The following is a 23,806-nucleotide window of genomic DNA, read 5'->3' on the forward strand; positions in this document are numbered from 1 at the left end:
ACATGTAATCCGACGCTGTGATACATGTATTGGCGTATCAGGGGCCATCCATATTTCTCGGCATCTATTTTTTTTTTTTTTTTTTTTTTCATCAGAGGAGTGATATAGCCTGCTCTGACGTCTGCATCAGATATTACCCAGAGCTTTTTTCAATGTGCATTTTCCCCTCAGTGACTTTGCGCTGATCTACATCATCATCATCAGCAACAGCAGCAGCAACAGCAACAACAGGGGGGGAAAACGAACAAGGGGGAATGAAGATTTCATTTTTCTTTTTGTTGAACCCACCGCTCCCAGATATCTGCGAGCAGCATCACGTTGTGGAATAGTCTGGCTCCGGAGCGTCGCTGGAACCATGCCTCTTCTGCAGATTTGGACTGGGAAATTTCATCCACCAATTTGATCCATCAAGAGGCTGCTGCTCAGTCATTCATGCCAGCGTCTGCTTTCTGAAGGGACCACAACTTGTCATCACTTTTAAAAGTATTTGTCTGTGATTTTGTTTTGTTAGTTGTTTTTTTTTTTTGTTTTCTTTCTTTCTTTCTTTTTGTTTGTTTGTTTGTTTTTTCTTTCTTTAATTTGTAGAGCAAGATGTCTGATCTTCTGGTGTTGGTCGAGGGGCTATGTGACCTGCACGGATTTCCATAGCTGGGGAAAACAGCAGGGGCCAATTACCAGATTTTTAAATTTATTTATTTATTTTTTAAATAGGAAAGAAAATCCAGAAGCTTTTATTAACGAAGACATCCTATGCGTAGATGTAGTCTAGTTAATTCGATTTTTTTTTTAAACGAGGCAATTATTTTTCTTTTGATTGCCCAGTTTTTACTTTGTGCGGTTTTTTTCTGGAGGACCACTGGACTGGTTGGATTATAGATACTTTAAATAAGGATTTGTGGAGATGTTGGGTCGTCAAGAAGATAAATTATGTGGAATTTTCTCTGCTCTGGCGGCTTTGTCCTTCGTTTGCTTTATTCAAAGGTAAGAAACACGTCGCGTTGAGTAATAAATCAAATTAATAAATAAATAACACCCACTGCAACAGACGTGATCGCAGCTCAATAGAACCTGGGATGTGGCAAATCGCATTACCGGGGTACCCAGGCCTGCTTATTAGGGGGCATTGCTGGCGATGTGTGTTCTATTAGACGGCGCTGTGGCGCGCGCGAGCGTAGAAACATGCGCGTGCGCGCCATCAAGCCCATTGTGAAACGTAACCTACTCCCTACATCAGAAAATGGGGAAACGTGTGTGTGTGTGTGTGTGTGTGTGTGTGTGTGTGTGTGTGTGTGTGTGTGTGTGTGTGTGTGTGTGTGTGTGTGTGTGTGTGTGTGGTGGATTGGGGAGCCTCTTGTTGCCTTCAGCCGGCTACAGTTGGCTCCAGCCATGATCAGACGATCAATCAGCCCTTCATACATTGATCCCAGCTGTTGCCAGAAAACCTACTTATTTTTCCAAGTGAAGCTCTCGTTCATGTAACAATTCCTAATTGCATATTTTCTTTGTTCAATCAAAAATATTCAACCAAGCCCAGCAGGTTGTTTTTTTTCTGGAGCTCTCCAGACAGGAGGCAGGGTTTAAGTGTTAATAAATAAACTCCTGTCAAGCCCTTTTAATTTCTACAGCAGACATTACTGCACAGGCTGAACATCCTGATCACTTCCTCCATTGTTTTAACGTTAAAGGCACTGATATAATCCCCTGTGGCCTCCTCTTGTTTCCTTCTCTGCAGCAGAAGCCTACAGCTTCATTTTTAGGGCTTGCAGAGAACCGTGGCACTTTTGATGTTGTTCCCAAAAAGGTGGACTTTAATCTCTAGGCGTTATTCAGATCGCCTGGTAACGATGCTCTCAGGTGTCAGACCCACAAGTCCTGTGACTGGCCAGTTTGATGAACAGCTGCACTACCTATGAGCCAATTGAACAGTGCTTCCCCGACTGAGCCCAGGGCGAGTACTCCTACCAAGGGAGCAATTTTAACCCACTTCTCCACCCCCCCCCCCATCTCCCCCCACCCCTCCTCCTCCGCCTCTTCTTTCCCCTCTACCCTCATTCCCGCACCCTCCACCGTAACGAGGAACCTCAGCTGGTGGGCAGGTGATGCAGGTCATGGCAACAACGTTATAGGTGTCAGTCAAAAGTGGAGCAGACTCTACGTTCCTCCTGGGGACCGTCTGTCTCCAGGCTAACGCCGACCAGGCCCAAGGCTCCGACGATGACAGGCTGTGTTATAACCCTGCTCTTATTTAAATATAATGGGGGTTAAAAAAAAGAAGAGTGGAGCTTCTCGGCAAACCAAAGAAACCCAGACTTGGCTACTTTTAATGGCATTGATTCAAAGGACTGCTATCGATGAAAAGAAACTTGACAGGTGTCTCATCAGCACAGCTTCCTCACTGATTAGATGAAGATGCTGTAGGTGAGGCAACGTAGTCCACGTAGCTCATCTCAAAACCTTCCCCCTGAGAACATCATTGCAGATGCATCTGAATGCAAACTCACAACGTGATCATTAAGTTTTAGTTAAGATTATATTCTTATTGTTGTCAAGAATGTACGAATAAAAATGCTCAAGCTATGAATAATTGATGTTTACTTTGGAGAAAGTAGGATGCATGCATGATTGGATTAATTTGTTAGGTATTTATGCATTTATGCTTCTAAAGCCCCCCCACCCCCTCAAGTCCCCCCCCATTCAAAGGTGGGACTCGGGCCGTTAATGCTGAGAATGTGGAGTAGGTGCAATAACGACTTTCAGACTTGCTTGTACAGTAGGTGTGCTGTGGGGACACAAAATGTCTGTGACAAATGTATCAGACAGTGCAGTTTTTCGTGTGTGTGTGTGTGTGTGTGTGTGTGTGTGTGTGTGTGTGTGTGTGTGTGTGTGTGTGTGTGTGTGTGTGTGTGTGTGTGTGTGTGTGTGTGTGTGTGTGTGTGTGTGTGTGGTTTAAAAATGGCTCTCACGCTTTGTGGTTTCTGCCCTCAGCTCCACCACTGGAAGCACCGGAATGTCTGTGGCCAAGACCACTGTGGACAAGTTGCTGAAGGGATATGACATCCGTTTAAGGCCTGATTTTGGAGGTACGTGCCGTAGAGCCTCCTGTTGTTGTTGTTTTTTGTCCCTTTTGTTTGTTTGTTTGAAGGCACTGCCATCGAGGACATTTACCAGTCAAGGTTTTTGGACGCTATTATACGTTTATTTTCGAGTCACCCCCTCTGAAGTCTGTCAAAGAGTTGACCTGTGGCAAAATATAGGAGAGAGCTTTGAAGTGACTGCTCCCATGTCATTACTATGCATCTGTTCACATATCGAAGATGGCTGCTACTCTATAAGTAGGGCACACATGGCAAAAAGCATTCAAACAGTCTGTTTTTGAAACGGAGTAAAAACAATGAACTCTTTTTTCATACTTTTCTGATTTTGGATGGTTTATGGCCTCTTTGTATTACATTGCCTCATACATTTGCCCCATTAACTTTTATTGGAAATTGTACACCTGCTCATTAGAACAATGTGTATTTTGATAATTAGGGAACAAGTCATTTGTGTATGCCATTTGGGTTGATTGTTTTACGGAAGCCATTTAACCACAACAGACGTAAGAAGTGTAAAAATAGTAATTTGCTTGGATTTAACTGCTTTGTTCCCAATGATTTAACTATCCACTCTCGATAGAAAACCAGGAAGTCTGTAGATGCAACACAAAGACGGATCGGGAAAAGACAACAACAACAAAAAAACAAGGCTGCTGTTTGATTGCTTTGACATTAAAACATCAGGTCTGGTTTACACACAAGGCCTGTAACTAATGACGTCATAACTCAAAGCTGACTGACAGCCAGGTTGAAGGCTCTAATTCAGTACAGTAGCCGGGATTGTACACCTATTCACTTCAGCACCAGATTTATTGTTTCCGAGCTGAAGGCTTCCGCAGCTACTTGTTACTGTCTGGAAAACAAAGGCCAAAGACGGCACTCGGGGTGTTTTAACGGGGTGTCACATTAATATAACAAGAGCAAATGACACAGCAGAACGCCTGTCATCAATTAGTTCTGAGAGTGTTGCATGGTTCAAAAAACAAAAAACAAAACAAAAAGGATGGTCGCCCGTATGCAGTTGCTTCAAGTCTTGCATCAGCAGTGCGATCTGTCAAAACCAGAGGGGTGGGAATTAATGACCACGGAGGAAGTTTAGGGGTTTTCCCAACATCTTTGTAATTTTTGAGAAGCGATCAGGACAAATTTAATTAGTGTAAATGTAATAGAGATAAATTGAAATTTTAAAAGAATCTTCAGTAAAAACGTCAAGTTCAACAGCTTTATGTAAAGACCTGACTATCAGGCGACCACAACATACTTCATTTTAAAATCACAGTTTATCACATTTCACATTTTAGGGGCCATGAACTCATCCTCAGTGAAATCATGCAGAAACAGAGGTGTTCTAACGAGGGTTTTGCATGCGTTAGGCCCCGTTCACATGAACCCCCCCGAAAAAGGTTTTGTTTCTGTCTTCATTTGCTTTCGACGTTTAGTAATTGAATGGAATACTGAGACTCCACGAGCGCTGATTCAAATGTGATGCAATGTAGTTGAATGTGTTGTTCGAGGAAGTTGTCCAACATATTGGCATGTTACTGCAGATAAATCGGAAGTTGGCCCAAAGAAAAATACAATATAGAAGACGTTTGGTCACAAGGTCGGCTTGAGGTGCAACACAGGAAATATTTCCTGTTAAAGTCCACAAATAAAAATCGTTTGGAGTCAATGGAGGAAACGATCACTATGAAGGCATGTGCGAAAGATAATTTAGCAGAATAGGGGATATGTGGACCCATTCCTCCAGAAAATGCCGGTCAGATAGGTCAAGTGATTTGCAGTGGTACCAAATTCTCTTTATTTTTAAGTAAATTAACAACGAAAACACAAGATTATATGTGCAGTTTAGCAAAGTCAGCAATGGCAGGCACAACCTCAGCTCATGAAAATGATAAACTTTAACGATTTATAGGCAGAGACAATGTATCTCCACTACAAAATATGCAAATACGCTGTATAACTGGGTTACGTTTACGACAGCCGGACCTATATTGATTGGCTAATGTGTGAACTGCACACACCCCGAATTGCTGTAGCAGCTTATTTTATTTTGTCTGTAATGCTGAAATACGTCCAGACACAGTGTACGTGTCTGCTGAATCTTCAAAAGCACAGACATTTACATTTTTTTTTAGGAGGCTTTATTTGGCTGACTTGCCTCCTTTCTAACACATGCTATCTAAATTGTGCTTATTAAGATTACAGTATATTGTTTGCCACTATCTTTTCTCAAGACGCTGCAGGCTGCAGCATGTCGGTCCTGCAACTACACCACGCTTGACGGGAAGGAGAGCAAGCAGTGAGAAACATATAGCAAGTGCACCTCCTCACTCAACCTTCCACTGGTTGGGGTGCTCTGCCAAAAGCAGATGCTCTGATGAAGGTTTATGTGCCAAGATACGTTAGCCTGATGTGAGCCATTGTAAAAATATGTTATAGTTGAGGTTAAATCTCCGTTCGGCGTTTTGGAGCGCTGCCATTCCAGAGTGGCTTCGTAGACTCGGTGAAAAGGAAATGACAGCAAGCAGCAAGGAAGTGCCATTTTCACTCCGTCTCTGACTGTTGGAACACGGATGTAATGTTCAGCAGTAACAGTAGTTTTGGATATTCTCGGGTGAATTCGCTGTTTTTGCAGCCAATTCCAGTCGGGGAAAATCATCGGCCAGCCAAGAACGGCCCCTTTTAAAAAATATTGAATATCACTGAAACGTCTCTCTTACATATTCACACATTCCTCGGCCCCATTTGTGTGGCTCCATCGCTCTGTAGTTGGTGTCTGCACATGCCAAGTCATTGTGTTTCCTCTCTGGTGTTTCAATTAGTGGTTTTGTAACTGTTGGCAGAAATTTCAACTGATCTGAAATGGTTTGAAATGTCTTCTTTTTTTTTTTTTTTTTATTCAACACATATCTTTTTTTTCCTCTTCACCTGCAGCAGTCTACTAGCTCATCGGTTCTGCAAAGGCTGGCTTTTGCTACAATTAAATTCATCAATTCCTTTTCTAAAACCACCTCATCCAATTTAGGGTCATTCAAGGCAGCACATTCACACAAACGGGCAGTCAATGAAGTTATATTTCTTGAGATTGAGGGACAAAGTTGGAGTGATCTGAGAAAACATGCCAACACAAATTAGCCTCATGCTTGGAATCGCACCAGAAGTATTCTCAAAGTAAAGTGGTAGTGATAACTGCCACACCACAGTTCTGTTTCCTCAATATTTCTATTAAATGAAAAAAAAGTCTTGACGGGGCGAACGTGCAAACTCAACACAGAAAGGCGAGGATTTTAAACCCCCAATTTCTTGACTATGAGCCACTGTCGGATCCAACATATATTTCATAGTTTTGTAAGACTACAGATTAATAGAAATATGAGGTAATAGGTACTGTAATGTAGGTAATGTATATATGGTGCATAAATGTTGTATAGTAAGAAACAGTAGCCTATAGTATGTCATGGAAAATATTCATAGAATTGCAATCATTTAAAAAAAAAAAGAGGAAATAAAAGATTTTCCTTGTTTTTACATGAGAGCAATGCTCGAGTTTATGTTGATATTGGCTGTTTGAATATGTGTTGGTCAGAGGCAGTTGTTATCCAGCAGCCTGTGAATGTGCTTGACTGGATAGAGCAAGTTTTACAGAGTGAGTATCCCGGGCAGGCACAGAGTCGCTGTGCTTTGCCCTCCGGCCGGGGAGCTGTAGTCCATCACGTCTTGATATTTCCAACATCAGTCAGCTACTTCTGCCGTGACACAACTGCTGACGACCTTCAGCGCTGCGAGATTCAACAAAGAGAGTTTTAATTTGGCACAATGCTGGACACTGAATGTGGCTCCTCACAGCCTGGCCAACACCCATATTTAAAAAAAAAAAGGAAAAAGAAAGTAGCCCAAAGGTGCATGCTGATGGAAAAAGCTTGTGGTCTAAGTGGCCAGAAAGAGGTTGCCAAGAGTGAAGCTGGACGGTTTCACTGATGTGTGGTGGCTTGTGTTTCCAGATGAGAAGCCTCTCTCTGCAGTCACCCCAGTCAGACACTCAACTCTTTTCCTCACTGATCTTTGAGCCAAGCGGGTTTTCATTGGACGTCTTCTGAAATGGTCAACAGACTCAAATAGCAGCCTCACCATCAGTGAGAATTTTAAAGAGGAACTCCGGAGTAATTTGCATGATTTATCAAAAAACGTTTCTTTCTTAACTCAAGCACCGATTGTTGACGATGTATGCATATCGTCTCTTTGAAAAATGGCCTTTGCTTGTACCATCAAAAAAAAATAAAACATGCCCATGGTTATGAGAGCTGAATCATAGACTTTCACATCATCTCAATGATGTATTACGTAGATTTCAGCTCAACAAAGTAAAGCAGAATATTGCAGGCTTGGTAAAAAGGAAATTGTCTTCTCCCACGATAGCACCATTTTTTTTTCTTCATCTTTTAATCACATTCACAGACGTCATCATTCAAGTTCTATATGACATTAGGCTGCATATTGTTAAGGAATAATGAGATATGAGAGTGTAAAATTAAAACTGATGCGTCACACTACTAAAATTACTACCGTTTAATCCAATACCTGAAATGAAAGCCAGACTTCAAGAGGACAAAGGATGTGCTTGTTTGCAATTCACTCCACTTTTTTTTTTTTTTTTTTGTCAGTTAGGTTTCTGTTTTCAGGTTTTGTTGAGTTGGATGTTAAATATTGCATGCAGGGCATTTACAGACTCGAGGAAACATCAAAAGTGCATTCCTGATTGTGCCATTCGTCCACTGCGTAGTGTCTTGTCGCCGGTACCGGCTTCCTTATCACTACAGTGTTGACGAGGTTTTATCTTCTTTGTAATACTGCACCATAATGAAATAAGGATGAAACTCGTTTTGTTTCTCTCTCACAGTCAAACTCTTGCTTACAGTGCATCTTTTATGCCAGCTTAGCACTGTTTGCATGTACACTTTCACTCTTTAGAAACACCAGTGCCCCCTATCATTTCCACTGGATAGTTAAAGGGACCTTGAGCACACCCACACATGCACCGGGATAACAGGGACAATTGATTATCTTTTTTTTTTCTTTTTTTTTTTTTTTAATCTTGTTTGGTCTATTATTTTTGCTGTGACTATGTACCAAGTTTATTAGATACCTTTACAGGATCCTGAAATGTATTGTTTTCAGTAGCTTCATCAGGCTCTTGGTTGTGTTGGCTGCGTCATCTGGTCCGGCAGATGATCCAAGTGAATGTGCGAGGATTGTCTTTGGATGAACGGGAAGCTGGAAGTCATTGCAATATGGCCCAGTGAGAGAGTGTCAAAGAAATCTGTGGAAAAAGCAAATAGAAAAGGCAATAAGCAGAAAACAGAACTTGGTATTCTTTCTACCAGGGTACAACAGTCCAGGTTTGGAGTCCCTCGGGTACTTATAAAGGTTGCCGCTGTTGTTTCAAGTAAGGAAGGCTATAATGTGGAGTGCTGTGACTTTAGTGTTGTGTTTGATGGCATGCTTTGAGACAGGCTGGCATGAAGGTTTAATGACAATGCTGTGCCTTCTGTTGGGAAGTCCCCACTCTGACCTTCAGAGAAGTGCTCCAGATTTCCAAGGGACTGTGCGAGGACTGCAAATCGTGCAGAAATACAAATACTCAAAGGAAGTTTGATAAACTATAAATAACAATAACAAACACTAATGTAGGTTCTGAGCACAAGTCAAACTGTGTTGTAGTGGTTACGATTTTCTCCAGGTACTCTGGTTTCCTTCCCAGACCAAAGACAAGCCAATCAGATGGATTATCATCCTCAAATTGACCATCGGTGTCGGTGGTTGTGATGGACTTTTAATATGTCCAGGGCACATCCTGCTCCAGCCCCTCTCGTACCTTACACTGGATGAAGCAAGTCAGGATACATTGGAGGATGGTTCTTTGGTTCTGGACACCTCATGCTTCCACAATCGGCAACAGCACACATGGAAAAAGATGGATTATTTGTGCATATTAATTGGGTTAAAGCAACCATCCTGCAGTATCAATGATCAGTTAGCAAAGCATTAAAGGCTGCTTAGCCAACAATCTGTCGTATCAAAGAAATCTTCCCACTGATTTGCACACACAGGTGAAATCACCTGCTGAGGGAAACAGACTGTTGGCTCTCTCCGACACACGATCGGCCACCCTCGGTGTCGCGCTTGTGGCAGTCGGACCCATTTCCCGATGAACAATAGACACTCTGCCGAAAGGCATTTCTCGAGAGCCGATGCACTTTTACAACAGCTTGATTGTGAGGGGTACAATAGCAGAGTCAACATGGATCAGGTGTTGGAGAGCCTTTCAGGATAAAGGGCAACGCCTGAGAAACGAGAAATCTTAGTGTGACTGGGGGGAAAACACAATCATTGCAATGGGCTTGGACACACTGGAATATCACTCTTGCAAAACAACCAAAAGGAAGTCATCAAAGGAAGCTCTGGTTCCAAGATTGTAGAATGTGTCCGTGTTTGTGCAGGTGATAGTCTACCCAGATGAACTATCACCTCTTCGAAAATGTGAAGTAGAAACCGGGTCCTGTTCCATATACTTTCGAAGAACTAATAGCTGTGCATTCAGATCCAACATTTGATTATACTGTAACTGTACAAAGACATCATGATAATAGAGCGATGCCTCTGCCTGTGGCATTGATGCAGCACTTTAATGGTACAGAAAAATCCACTGGTCATAGTCTCTTTGGACCCACCTTTATAAATATCTACTGTAAAATGCTTCATGAGTTTGACAATCATAACAATTTATCCGGACAGGCTCACAGAGCACAGATGCATCAGTACATTATTTACAGCGTTAGTAAAAGCATTGGAAATGCAGTAAGCTGCTGTAGACTCGGTGTTTGTGCCCCTCGGCCGGTGTTTTTGAAAAGTTGTATGTGAGCTTGCACAGCAGGTTAGAAACTGCGTAGAGGAGGACTTTTCTCTATACTTGAACGCTTAATGTTGACACAAACATCATCAGAAAGCTGGTGAACAAGAATACTTCTACCTCACGTGTGAGTGATCACAGATTGTGAGGGAAATACAGAAGAATCATCCGAACGCTTCTTTATCTGAAAATCATTTACCGGTCAGATGGCACATGGCTGGTGGGCCCGGCACGAATAAAAGGGACAGGAGAACAAAGTGATATCCTGTCCGCAGTGTTCAGCAAATCAAAGAGTGGCTTCATTGCCTTACATGCCCGGGAGGGCCCCAAGTGTCCATTCATTAGGCAAATGTTCCTTATCTGTACCTGGAATTGTGGGTGATTGCTCAAAGTGAATTGAAGGCCCCATCACAGCAAGTTTCATAGTCCATAGCCTGCATGACACTGTGGTGACAGACAATGGGATAACATTCAACTGTGACCTTTATAATAAGAACAGGATGGCAATATGTCATGTGGGCACTGCTCCAATTCACCTTGCTCTTAATGGTTTAGAAGAATAAGCAGTTCAGGCAGTGATGGGAGGGGGATGTTGCTCCCAACGATGATTGAGAGTCTCACGTTTTCGTACGTCATACGACAGATAATTGCCACAGATATTGATGCAAGCACAGTTATGACCGTGAACAAGAGCTAATATAAATTCAGTAACGTTCACTTTGTTTGAAGGAAGAAGAAACATAGGTTGACATTTGTCCAGAGCATCGAGTGACACCACTAGTGATATAAACACATCATCAGAGTAAGTACAGTGGGACTAAAGGCTGTTCAAAAGGTAGAAAACACCCAGAAAAGCAGAAAGTTTTATACGTTTGGGATAGTGTCTGTGATGATGTCGCTTTAAATGCCTGTCAATGGCTTGTTTACTCACTAATATTTTTAATGTACCTGAATGAACATTTTGTCCCAGTTTTGGGAGAAAAAAAAAGGAGACCATCGTCACAAACACAACTCTTTTTTTTTTTTAAACAAATTTTGGTAATATGTACTCATGATGTAAGAACGTATTTAACCAAAAGCTTATTATCAGTTACTCTTGTAAATCCTGTTTGTTGAGCCTCCTCCCTGTTGCATTTCCATTTATCGCATGGCTTTCTCGTTCATGCAGCCTTGCTTGCCTGCTCACACATCAAGGCATTCAAGAGTGTTGCAAACCTTGCCTGTGTCTGCATGAAAAGCTTATTTCTCCGTCGAGTTGTCTGCCACTTGGATTGAATCTGGAACACAGGCGTGGCCCGTCCTGGATGACGAAGGCCACCTTGATATCTGCAAACCTTTGGTGGGGATGCTCTGACACATGGCCTCGGCATTCTGTATGATGAAGTGGTTTTCATGAAAGTGATGACCCATAAAATGTATGTGAATACATTTATTAAAGTACAGTAATGAAATTCACAACCTAGCTAAATCAGTTCTATAAGAAGCCTGTTCAATTATTAACCACGCACTCCATACATTTACAAATATCTTGATAGCTTACGGTTACCACAACATTTGAATACTTTAAAAGTAACAAAATGGGGGAAAATATTATTTATTGCTCCATAAATTAGATTGGAATGAACACAAGCATCATAATAGACAGCATGGCTGGATGAACATGCAGCTTTTAGGGCATCCCTCCTTGCGAACTGCTGGATGACGACGCTCACTCCTAATTTACAATAAGACTAGCTTCTGTTTCCAATGTGTCCAGTAGGAATCACAGTTATGATTTTCAGTCAGAGTAGAGGACATAACGTAACACTGACACCAAGAACTGGAAGTGAAATGAGAACAATGCTCTGGTTGAGCGATTAGCATGCTTTACCGTGATTGTTAATTTGTGAAAACACACAAGCCATAGGCCAAAGATATCTATATTCTGGGAAGCTTTTGTCAATATTAGAAGAGGGCCTGATCTACTAAATATTTCTGCAGATATGATATTGTGCAGACACTGTGGAGGGTGATCTATAAATGGGACAAGCAAAACAACAGACACTGTCCATTTAGTTTTCCTTCATAAATACAGAATATGGGGCACGTTTCAATGACCACACAAAATACTGGGATAACTATTAGCTATTAGAGCAGCGTGCGCTAATAGCAAATAGTAATTTCCTTCTCTGGCATGCCACGACTTTTGTTTGCAAACTTTATCTTTTTTGACTTTCAGTTCCTGATTAATCGTCTCCTAGATAGTGTTAGTTTTTTTGTTTTCTTTCAAAATCAGCTTATTGTTTTTGCTTTTGCTGATAGGTTTCAATTTGATCACCCACAAAGAGCACACAGACCGCAGGCTCACTCTATTGTGCGAGCGTATATTTCAGCAGGCTTTATCCAAAATGTCAGTCAATCTATCTATGAAACGGGGCTGTACGTGGCTCTTGAACTGAACTCAGCCTGACACCTCTGATGTTTCTGCACTAATAAGGAGTTAACGGCAGCAAACCAAGTAACTGAAGTGCTAACTAGAATTTGTGCATTTATGTACCGATACACAATTTGCATTAAAGGAATCACTTGGATAGCTTTTGGTTCAACTCATCCACGCTGCTGAATCAAAAACACTTTCACAAAGTGGATACCAATCATTCATTTGCCAGGGCGGTTGCTTAAATACATCTGGTAGCGAGTATCATGAACTGTGCTACAAGTACAGTTTGTCCCCTCGGTTAAGAGAAGGAGCTGATCTGATGGTGCGCCCGCAGCCATTATTGATTTGTTTGTGGGAGTCATGTTGAATTGAAGGCCATCCACATGCAGACTGGCTCAAAACTCTTGTGAAAGGAATTCACTGTCTCAGTTTCAGAATGGAAAAAGACCATCAAAATCAAAGGAGCATCCAGTCAGTTGGGAGAGACGAGACGAACCAGCTCGGCTCTCACCTCTTCACGTATTTGCCCTTCTGGCGGACATATTTCAGATCAAGCTGTCATCATCACGGGAACGGGTTTTTACCGTCTCGGCTGCCACAATTAACAAAGCATGAAGGGTGACATATCACAAATGCCATGAACATGCCATTTCTCCGGCTGAGCCATTTCTGGATTAAGGAAAATAAAACCGAATGAGTTGAAACTGCAGATTCCATAGATAAACATGTAGCTTGATTCACGAGGGTTTCATTCATTGTGGATTGTACGCTTGGTGCGAGGCATTGCAGAGCGTGTGTTTGCATACGAGCGCTGATCACAAAGAGGACTGAGTGAAGCTGAAAACCCTCCCACTAAATATAGTTGACAAAATACCAGGGGGTAATCTGAGGCAAGCATTTTTGAAATGGTGACTTTGGTATGAGCTTGTAATCACACAGAGAGAGGGTGTGTTTTTTTTTTAATCACTGGCCTTATGCAGACAGTGGCATGGCCACTGTTATACCAACTAGTTTTGCAATGATAGTTTCATCTGTATTTATTTCGACTTATTTGAAGTTTCGAATTATTTGAGTCATGAAATTTATGTGTATTTTTAAAGTTAATAGAGTTGCTCTCCACTTATTTATTTTCATAATGACAAATCACATCGTGACAGTATCCCCAGACCCCCACACTGGGGGTCGCCACTCAAAGGTATATAATATAATATAATATAATATGATATGATATGATATGATATGATATGATATGATATAAATTGAAGCCCAACCGAGTATGTCATTATGTTAAATAGGAAGGGCTCTGTAAAGTACATACTACTATGTTTAATGTGATTACATGAAAGCATAAATGGGAAATCTCTTAAGAGACGGTTTGATCCTCTTTCACTGATTAAAGCAACATTTATCTTCTACTTTTTATCCTGAAGAAAGCCAAAGACAACATATTAAAAAGAAAACAAAAAACACTTAACTAGATGCATCTGTTTCCTGTGACTGTTATTTAATGAGTTGTATGAAACATTTTTCACATTATTTTCATGGTAATTTACTTTGTCGGATGCTAGACATAACAGACGATGTGTAGAAAGTATGTTTATTGAAAGCTGGACAAATTAGTATGGGAGACAAAAGCTGGCAGATATCTTTAGAGGGATCACAAACAGGAAACTTCACAATCATTAGAAATCTTTATAAGTAAGCTGTCCAGCACTTATAAACAGGAGGGTGCTCGTGTGCATTGCAGTGTTTACCCTGCTCTATTTGTCTTGTATGTGCTGTTCACGTCTTGCCGTAGTTTATGAGACTGTTTCATACTATTCAGCTTCTTTCTGCTGGTTGTTGATTATGTCTGCACTTACATTGTCCTTCCTTATACTGAACATGGAAAATCATTTAGATTATCAGCACAAACACAGCCCTGTGATGCTTTCTTAAACTACACTGTCCTTTCTTATTTTGTCCTCGTCTGCTGTAATAAACACCGGCGCCGACTTGGTGTGTGTGTGTGTGTGTGTTGTTTTTTTTTTAAAAAGGGCATTTTGTCTTTTTGTGCAGCAGAGAGAAAATGGATATTAACGAGCATACTGTAGATGTGCATAAACATGGTGACAAAGAAAGTAGAGAGCCTGTAAATGTCTAAGAGAAGGCGCAGTGCTGGAGGTAATTTATGGAGGGCTGTCCGTTGCTGTAGATGACCCCCTGCAGATTTTAGAAAGCCACATGACTGATGAAAGTTGCATTGTTGAACATTTTCAGGGGAGCTCCAAATAGACCTCAAGTGGAAAATGTTTTTCTGTTAATGAAAGCTCACTCGTGCACCTTTTGGGAGGAGAGGACAGAAAAGGACACGTTCTGTCCGAGGACTGTAGTGTCACAGTAACATTAAGCTCCACCGAGAATAAAACTGAAAAAAGCATTAAAGAGGTGACTGGGAGAGTCCCCCGGGGGCTCTCTGGGTCGGGGAGCATTTTCTGTTTCACAGTGGTTATCAGCACCATGAAATGAAATTACTTTGGTTGAGAAACCTCATAGAAACTCTCCCCCACCAAGTCCTATGCATTGTTGGTTTAATGTCACTTTATTGTAGATAAAAACATCAAACGTCAGCATAAGTTCATTCCTGGATAACTTCTTTAGATTGATTATTGTGTCCTTCAAACTTTTTTCTGGTTACTGTGTTTTTGCTTTTGCTGAGCTCACAGGACCTTACATCAGCTTTTTGGTATAACACTATTACTTATGCTACGCTAACGCTAACGCAATAGTTCCCAAAGTGTTCTCCCTGGAGCCCCCAATCAGATTACCTTTCAAAAAAGCTGTGGATCCTCTCACTGAGCTCTCATTTTCAAAATATTGCAGTGAAGACAAGCAGCGGTGGACACACTCACTCTCTCCACCTGCTCTCGATTCTACAAAGTGTCGTATTCTGGTGATCTTTGACGTGTGCAAATCTAATTTCGAACAACACCAAAGCCTCGGAGCCACCTTGCGATCTCGTGCTTACATGTAGGCGAAGACGTCCCAAAGAGAGTTTGCATGTTCTGTATTTGCTTCCTCAGACCTGAGACTGTCTTAGAGTTCGAACAGTATCTGTAGATACTCAGGTTTCAAGCATTCTTTACTGGTTTCTAATGCAGGGACTCACAAACCATGAGGCTTCCCCGACCTCTCATACTGCATGAGCAGCATTGCTCCACTTCAACACGTTGGACCAACAAAGACCTCTCATATTACCTAGATGAATGGAGGAATGTTTATACGCCCATCCTGCTCTCACAATCTGACATGTGAATATGTTATAGACAGGAAAAGAAGCTTGAAAAGCTCAAGAAGTATTAGGTTGGGTCTTTATGATTCGCTTACATTTCAGAGTTTAACAATCCGAACCATTAGGAAGCACCAATAGGTGCCAGGAACGTGGGGAAGTGAGAACCAGACTCTCTCTGCGGCAGCTTGCGGCCATAACTGTGAGCACCTGATCTCTGGCTATAGGCGGTGTTCATCTAACCTCTCTAATGCAGCCCTGTGCCAGTTCTGCCTGTGGCCATGTCATCAAAGTATACTCACCTGTCCCTGTCTGCCATATGCACCCAGGCTTCTACAGATCCCATTGACCCAAATGAGCCCCAGCTGCAGCTTGATCTTGTTTGCGATGGAAAAAGCCGTAAATGCAGTCATGAAACGGCAGATCAGTTGCAGCGACACCGGTGAGCAGGGTAGACACTTAATCGACCGAATGTGAAAGGGAATGCCAGGACATGTGAGTAACGGCAGGAGCTGCCGCACTTTATATTCAGTTTGTAATGCACTATACAATCATGTGGGTGTAATTGATCTGAGGCTATCCTTTGTGTCCTATGAGATAAGAGACTAAACGCTGTTCACATATGTGCGCCATTTACAGAAATCGCTTCCCACGCCATTATTTCACCCTCTGTGAACATGACCGCTGATTGATGTGCGCAGGACATCACCAGCAACCTGCACCTTGGCAGCTGCAGCCATTAAATGATATATGGCAGCAGTTCTATCAAGGCCAGCGGACACTTTTGCAATACTGAGAACAATCTCTTAGTCTGTGTGCTGCCACGTGTCAAACGGCAGGCTGCTTTGCATACAGGCTGATAGCAGAGGCCATCGTAATTCAGTCTCAAAGTAATGCTTATTCAGCGCAAAACAGGAGTGTGTTGTCAGATCCCCAGGATGGATGCTGGGGCATGTACAAGTGATATCTATCCTGATGAAGAGAGAATGCCCAGTGATTTATTACAGAAGAAACACGGGGAAAATGCTCAAGCTGGGCGCTTTTTCCTTTTCCCTCCGCTTAGATTTCCTATTTGAATTAAATGAGGTGTGTATGTAGGCAGGCGGGGGGGGGGCAAGGGTGGTGAGAGATAGCATGCAGGAGAAAGGACATACTTCATCTTCCCATTCAAAGTGTTGTTTTCAGCAAGTTTGAAATGAAGGAGAAAAATGCTGATAGAATTGCACCAGAATGTATCGCAGTGGCCTGCAAAGTACAAAAAAAAAACAAAAAAAAAATTCCTGGGTCAGGCGTTGGTGAGGCATCCTGCATGCCGTGCATTTTTTTCCCCCTCCTCTCTGTTTTTTTTAGATTCTCCTGTTAAGGTCCCCAGTGACTCACTTTTTGAACCTGCGGTGATTGATGGGAAATGTGCCCTTGACAAGGCCAGGATAGGCTGGCCAAGGGCAAGATGCAGCTATCCAATTGTTTCACATAGATAAACAAGGGGGGGGGGGGGGGGGGGGGATGTCATTTACAGCATCTGGAGATAGATGTTTGTCAGCCTCACTACCAGGAAGCACGCTTAAAAGCCCATCTCATTATTGAAATCCCAACAGCCAGCCGTATGAAGCTGGTTTCAGCATGAGAATGATGCTCCCAGGGAGAGGAGTCTAGAAGGGAGTCTACATGTTTGAGTTAATAGTATGAGACCAACTTTTAAAAGGCTTGATAGTAAGCTTGTAATAAAGGATCTTTTTGGTTGTCTTTCCCCTTAATGTGAAAATGTTGGCAATAAATCAACTTGCAATGGAAAGCGAATTGTGACATAATCATAGGTATTTGATAATTAAGGCCACGTAACAAGATGAGGCAAATAAATTAAAGATATATTGATTAAATAAATACGAATTGCAGCATGTATCAATGGAAATCATAGGTGAATGTTTTCTTTTTTCTCCCTCAAAATATTTTTCTAAAATTTGCTATTTCTGTGGATCAGTGGAAGTGTGTGCGAATCAAGGTGACATATCTTCAGGATTACAAATAACTACTTATATGTAAGTATTATGAGATTTAATTAGTTTTTGGTAATTTCTACTTGTTTCTTTGGCTTTTTTTGTAACATGAATATTGACCACGTTGATATCTTGATGATCATAAATTTGCAATATATTGTGCATCCCTGATTGTAATGACCAGAAATGTGTTTAGATACTGAATACTTTGTATTTACAGTGAAACAATTGATCTTTTGTAGATGGTTTAAACTAATATTTCAGTAATCAATATTTCTGATTATTATCATTGTTACTATTATTACAATTTAAGCATTCAATTTTGAAGTACAACCCTCACCTATTCATCTAATACCCCTATGTATTCATAAAGTACATGTTGTACCTTCCACACACCTTTGACAAGGCGACAGATCAAACCATCAATCATGTATTCAATTGTAAGATGACCAGTTGGCAAAACAAACAAAAAACAAACATGCATTACCACAATCAGCTGCTTTCAATTCCCTGAAAAGCTAGAGCAAGTATTCGACACGAACATGAACATGAACAAATGCAACAAACGGACGTTAAATCTGTTTCTTCGAGTGATCGGATTGATCCGAGGTTTTCAAAGTGTGGGAGATAATTGCAAGTTAATGCCAGACTTCCTCATGTCTTTCAAATTATTAGATTATTAAATGTCTGTTGGGATTCAAAGGCAATAGAAAAATCTAGTTGTGCTTGTTAAATGCTTTTGATTTGACATATCTACTAAGGCTTTATATGTAAGCAGCAACTATTGAAAATATTTTAATAGAATAACCTTTTAAAAAAACACCTGGCCCTTAGATTTTGTCCTCCAGCTGTGGCAGTGTGAGATATACTTTGACTTGGATCCATTTTACAGCATATTACAATGAATAGCTGTACACAGTATGTTGTATATAATAACTGTTAGGTAGTATGTAGTAGGCAGTGTCTCAAAGCAGAATATTATTATTCCTTATGCAATACATTTACATAATGTTTATGACATGTTATTGTAGTTAACGCGTTCCGACCGTTTAGATTTATGCACAATTTAATGCCTGGAGAATTCCTCTTCTGGTGGACAGACAAAAGCAGTGCGACGGTGTTTCTCTGCTCTACACACCCAGCCATATTTCACCGACGCTCAGACGGGTGGAGTTGCATGACACAAAAAAGCTGATGACTGCGATGATTGGTAAGATTCCAAAATCTCAATTTGCGGTTCGCTATCGGGTGTCCATTACGCGGGGAGTGGTGAATGAATGAACGGCGGAGTGATTGAAGTCAACGCTACCGGTCGGATTCGCAATGTTTCTTGATCTGACAATCACCATGGCAACAGTACTTCTGCTTCATGCTGCATGGGCGATGATGTGGCTGTGATAATGCACTCTCAGGTGTTCTGATATGGAAAATAACCTCGGCGTCATTACAACATGCAGCTGTTCTACACTTTCAGTGGCCGGTTTGAATGTAATGATTATCTTAAGGTGCTATTTGTGTCTCCTCGATCGTCCGTGGGATCTGTTGGATTCACACGGCATTAGCAATGGCTCCCCTCACAGTATATGGACCGTATCCTGTTCAGTGCCCTGCAGTGATAGCAGTGTAAGGATTATGCAAGCTGACTGAAAACAAGCGTGAAGCTCAAAATATTGAAATTAGTCGTCACGAGAAGTGACAAACGTGTGTAGATAGCTGCTGGGTGGTGCTGTCTTTAAGTGCATGCTTTTAAAAAACAATCCATTATTCAAGATTTTCTTCTTTTTTTGGGGGGGGGGGGTGTTGGGTGGAACCATTGCGACTCTGACTTAAAGTTATCAATCAAAGATCAACGTGAAGATTACATTTTTTTTAAGAAAACTTGAACATGTGTTTCTGTGTCAGGCTCAGTGTTGTGCAAGTAATATACTGAGTGGGGGAAAAAAAAAAGTACTTATTATATTCCTTCATCAATCTCATTTATTTATTCCTGTCCTAACGCGCACATGGTTATACTGTTGTCGTGTTATTCTGACACACGTCAGTAATGTTTGCATCGGTCTGATGAAAATTGATTTGTTACATTTAGCTGAAGTCACCGCAGTTTGAGGAAGATGCTCCATAATATGATTTTTCAAACAGGTTTCAAAAGTTAAAGGTTTATGAAGTAATTACAATAACAAAACAGCTGAGAGAAACTACAAACATGCCGACAGTACATACAGTATTAAGGTAAGCTGAGGTTAATTTAAAGTATGGATGAATCACAGATAGGGGATCCTCTATAAAGCGTGCAAATATGCATGCTTATTCAAATAAATCTCATTATTGGTTTTGCAGGAGTGCAATTACACCGAAACCAGAAAATATAAACTAGGGTTTTGGCGTGTAATACAGGATTGTCCTTTATTGTGATGTTGAAAGCAATGTTAAACGACAGTTTGTTTGCGTGTGTTCACCATGAAATGACTGTACTGAGCACCTTAGCGTCCACACGCACAAATTGAACATGTTACCTTGAAGTACCAGCAAATACATGGCAAAACAAAAAGGTAATGTGGGAGATTATTGGACACTAAGTCAAAGCTTTGGGTAAAAAAAAAAAAAAAAAAAGAGGAAAATCTCAAGATATAAAAAGGAGCATATCACAAAAAGTATCTGACAAGAAAGTCCACTATGAAAACTTGTGGGGGGAGGAAGCGGAGAAAATATCTTTCACCACAATAATTCCTCCTTTTCAAACAGACCCCGATCATGGACAGTGGTTAGAACTCATATTGCGATTTGTACATTAATCTACATTTCCATATTTTTTAAGATTGACCTTCTGTGTATATTCTTCTGTACACAATATTATGTTCTACGTTGTGCCTTCCATTAGTAGTTTGCGTGCTGCCTGCTTTCACATGTCAATTTTCTCGCATGCTGCTCTTAAACAGCTGATTAGTAATAAAGAATTTCTTTTTCAAATCATTCCAGGACCGAGTGGCGGCAGCGCGACAACTGTAATAAACAAGATAACTGAAAAATAATTTTAAAAGAGAAAACATTTAATAGCATGTTGCTGCTAAAATGTTACTCGATAACACATCATTCACCAACACTGGTAATTCTGTCTTGTTTTCTGCTGGTAAATGTTTAATTCCACCACCAGATAGTACCCAGCATAATTATGTCAGACATACATTCATTTATAAAGAGCCCCACAACTGCCTTCGTTAAAAACAGGAAGAGATATGTGGATTTTTCATATAATTCAATTTGCTTACAATCTGATGATACGACTCACCTTCTCCCTCTTGTTCCTCAGTCTTTTAATACACAAACAAACTGTCACTTATCTATTTGATTCCAGTTTATTTTGTTTCCCTTCTTTACATTTATACTTTCTTCTTATTTGCTTGTTTTGAATTTGTCATTTAGAGTCTGCCTCCCTCAGCCCTCCAAACGTTTGTCTGTCACGCCGTCTCTCTCTCTCTCTCCCTCCTTTTGCGGTGTGAGGTGAGATATTTGGTGAAGTTTCTTTTTTTAATCTCGCCTGAACAATGTGACTTTCTCCGTTCCCTTGAGTGTTTTTGTCATTTCGGATGCAAATAGCTGAACTGTAGATTCATAAGGGGTCAAAGAACACAAAAAGAATACGCCCGATGAGTGGAACACAGAAATGTGACTTTCTCATAACTTTAATATCCTCCCTCACTGTGACCTGTTATATTTTCAGGGTTGTTTTCTTTTTTTTTTTTTTTTTCTTCCAAAATTGGCACAACCACCATTTGTACTCAAGGACAAGCTGATCACGTTGTGACGGTCAAAGGTTGAATGCCACCATGACCTCCTGACTGTCCTCTTCTTGTGCGCACAATATATTCCGTGTGCCTGAAGGGAATTTCATTACTCATGTGGTACAAACATTCACATGCTTCCAAACATGAACTGATTAGATTCTGCTGGTTAAAGGTCAAGGTTACCGTGGCCTCGCAACACGCATTTTCCACCATAAGACCATGTTTATTACGGAAGGATTAAATATGTGAAAGTCTATTTCTAAATGGTCAAATCTCGACTTTTTCAGCTGTTTTAACACTAGAACACAAGCAGTGCTGACCATATTTGACATGATTTCAGGCTATAGTTCTATAGTCATTTCAGACTGTAGGTTTTCCCCCTGTTTGATTCCAGAGCTTCCTGTGTGGAGTTTGCATGTTCTCCATATGTGTTAGTGTTTTTCTTCCTCCTGGAAACATATGTTCAAAGTTGATTTGTGATGCCCAACCTGTAAGACACATTTATATGAAGTCAAATGTGCTGAACAGTTTTATAACATACTTCGAAGGAATATATTGTATCTATACTTTCCATGTTTGAAAAAGTAGCGCGAACCAGTACGGCCTTCAGCAGAGATGCTGCTTTTATTGTGGTGGGAAGTATTTCCACAGCTGGCTCTCCACTACTTTCGTTAGCAGATTCTATTATGAGATATTTCCTGTGTTGTGCTCCAGATTCTGACTTAGTGGCCGATCATTGCCTGGATTTTCTTGTTTTTCTCCCAAAATTCTGATTTATTTGCTGTAAGGCTCCAACATATTTGATAACTTCCTCCACCAGTACGCCTCATTTAAATGCTCCTGTTTGCACACGATGTCATTCATGTTGTTATTTTTACTATTTCACCTCCACAAAGCAGGAAAATTGAAAGCGGGTTTATGCGGGATCTCCGTAAATCATGTCTTAAGGGGGACGAAGGGCAATAGAAGATGGATGGATGAGCAGATTGTGACAACATTATAAAAGCATATTTAAAAAGTGTTTGCGACAGCATCCACCGAATGTTTTTAGTAGTTAGCACACTAAAAATACCCACTTACATTCTGCGCCGAGCCTTTTCGGTGAGGAATTTCTGTTTCCCCTGTGCATTTGTGGGTTTTTCCTCGAGGTGCTTCAGCTCGCTCCCGCAATCCAAGCACATGCATGTTAGGTCAGGTTATCTGGTGACTCTAAAGTGCCTGTAGGTGTGAAAGCGCGTGTGTGTGTGGGTGATCGTCTGTCTCTCCGAGTTAGCCCTGTGATGGAGTGGCGACCTGTCCAGGGTCTGCCCTGCCTTATGTTTGATGTCAGCTAAGATTGGCTCCAGCCCCCACCCCCCCCCGACAACCCTCACCTGGATGAAGCTGATATAGAAGGTGGACGCCGGATGAATGCCAAAATGGGATTGTAGAGTTGTTTATACCAGCATGATGTTTATGTTTTTAAAAGCACAAAATCTATATTCCAATTTCTCGTGCCTCGCTGTGCTTCTACATTTTAGGGTGTGTGTTTGTTTAGTCTCTGTCATTTTTCACAGCAGCTTGAACTAAACTGCAAAAAAAAACAAAAAAAAGGACGAAAAAAAACCAGGGGAGATGTAAAAACCTATTAGTCAGATGGCTTATTCAGTGGCTTGCACGCCAGAGTTAGTGTAAGGGTCACAAATTAATATATTAATAAAGAACTAATTCATGAATCCTACTCTCTTGAGACATATTAGCCATGATCAGTGAGGAGTATCTACACATAATTACCGCAGGTTAATGTAATTACGCAGACAGCTTCAGCAGGACTTACCAATACGTGGCATGCTACTGAAGCAACTGGGATTTACTGTGCATGTAGGGTTACTCGGGAGATTAGCCCTGAAACATGGCATCAGCTGAAATAGACAAAGACAGATGTCCACACAGAGGAGGGGAAAAAAAAAAAAAGATAGCGTGTTTAATTGCGTACGTATCGTAAGCCCCCTCGTGCCGCTCCATTCTCTTTTTAAAGTGCTCGGCTCACAGTTTGAAGGGAACTCGGAAATAATGGCATTGATTAAAACTGCCAATGTGTGACTTGCTGAATAAATTAGGCCCGTAAGTAAATAAATAATAAGCTGGACCACTGAGAACTGTTAAATGAATTATACACTTCTTTAGCCAATAGTTTGCTAATGGCTTCAGGAGAAAAATCCTGCAGTGGTCGCACTTTGTCCTCAAGTGCCCGTACATGAGCGACGCTTTCATTGTGGACAAATCAAATTAACCTTCAAGAGTTGGGATTACTTCTCTTAAACATGCTATTTACACAATGAGGACTTTCGCCTCT

General features: G+C 41.1%; 1 protein-coding gene across 1 annotated transcript in view; it reads left to right on the forward strand.

Annotated features, from left to right (window-relative positions):
* Positions 1-901: 901 nt before the first annotated feature.
* The window catches only part of gabrb4 (gamma-aminobutyric acid type A receptor subunit beta4), a gene marked incomplete at both ends in the record, with an annotated part of 58,452 nt that continues 35,547 nt past the window's right edge, over positions 902-23,806 (forward strand). Inside the window, 2 exons of the mRNA XM_080483445.1 lie at positions 902-981; positions 2,986-3,080. Of these exons, the coding sequence (XP_080339571.1) occupies positions 902-981; positions 2,986-3,080 (175 nt within the window). The remainder of the gene's footprint in view (positions 982-2,985; positions 3,081-23,806) is intronic.

Source organism: Lipophrys pholis, assembly GCF_963383615.2.
Source record: "Lipophrys pholis genome assembly, chromosome: 16".
NCBI classification, from domain to species: domain Eukaryota; kingdom Metazoa; phylum Chordata; class Actinopteri; order Blenniiformes; family Blenniidae; genus Lipophrys; species Lipophrys pholis.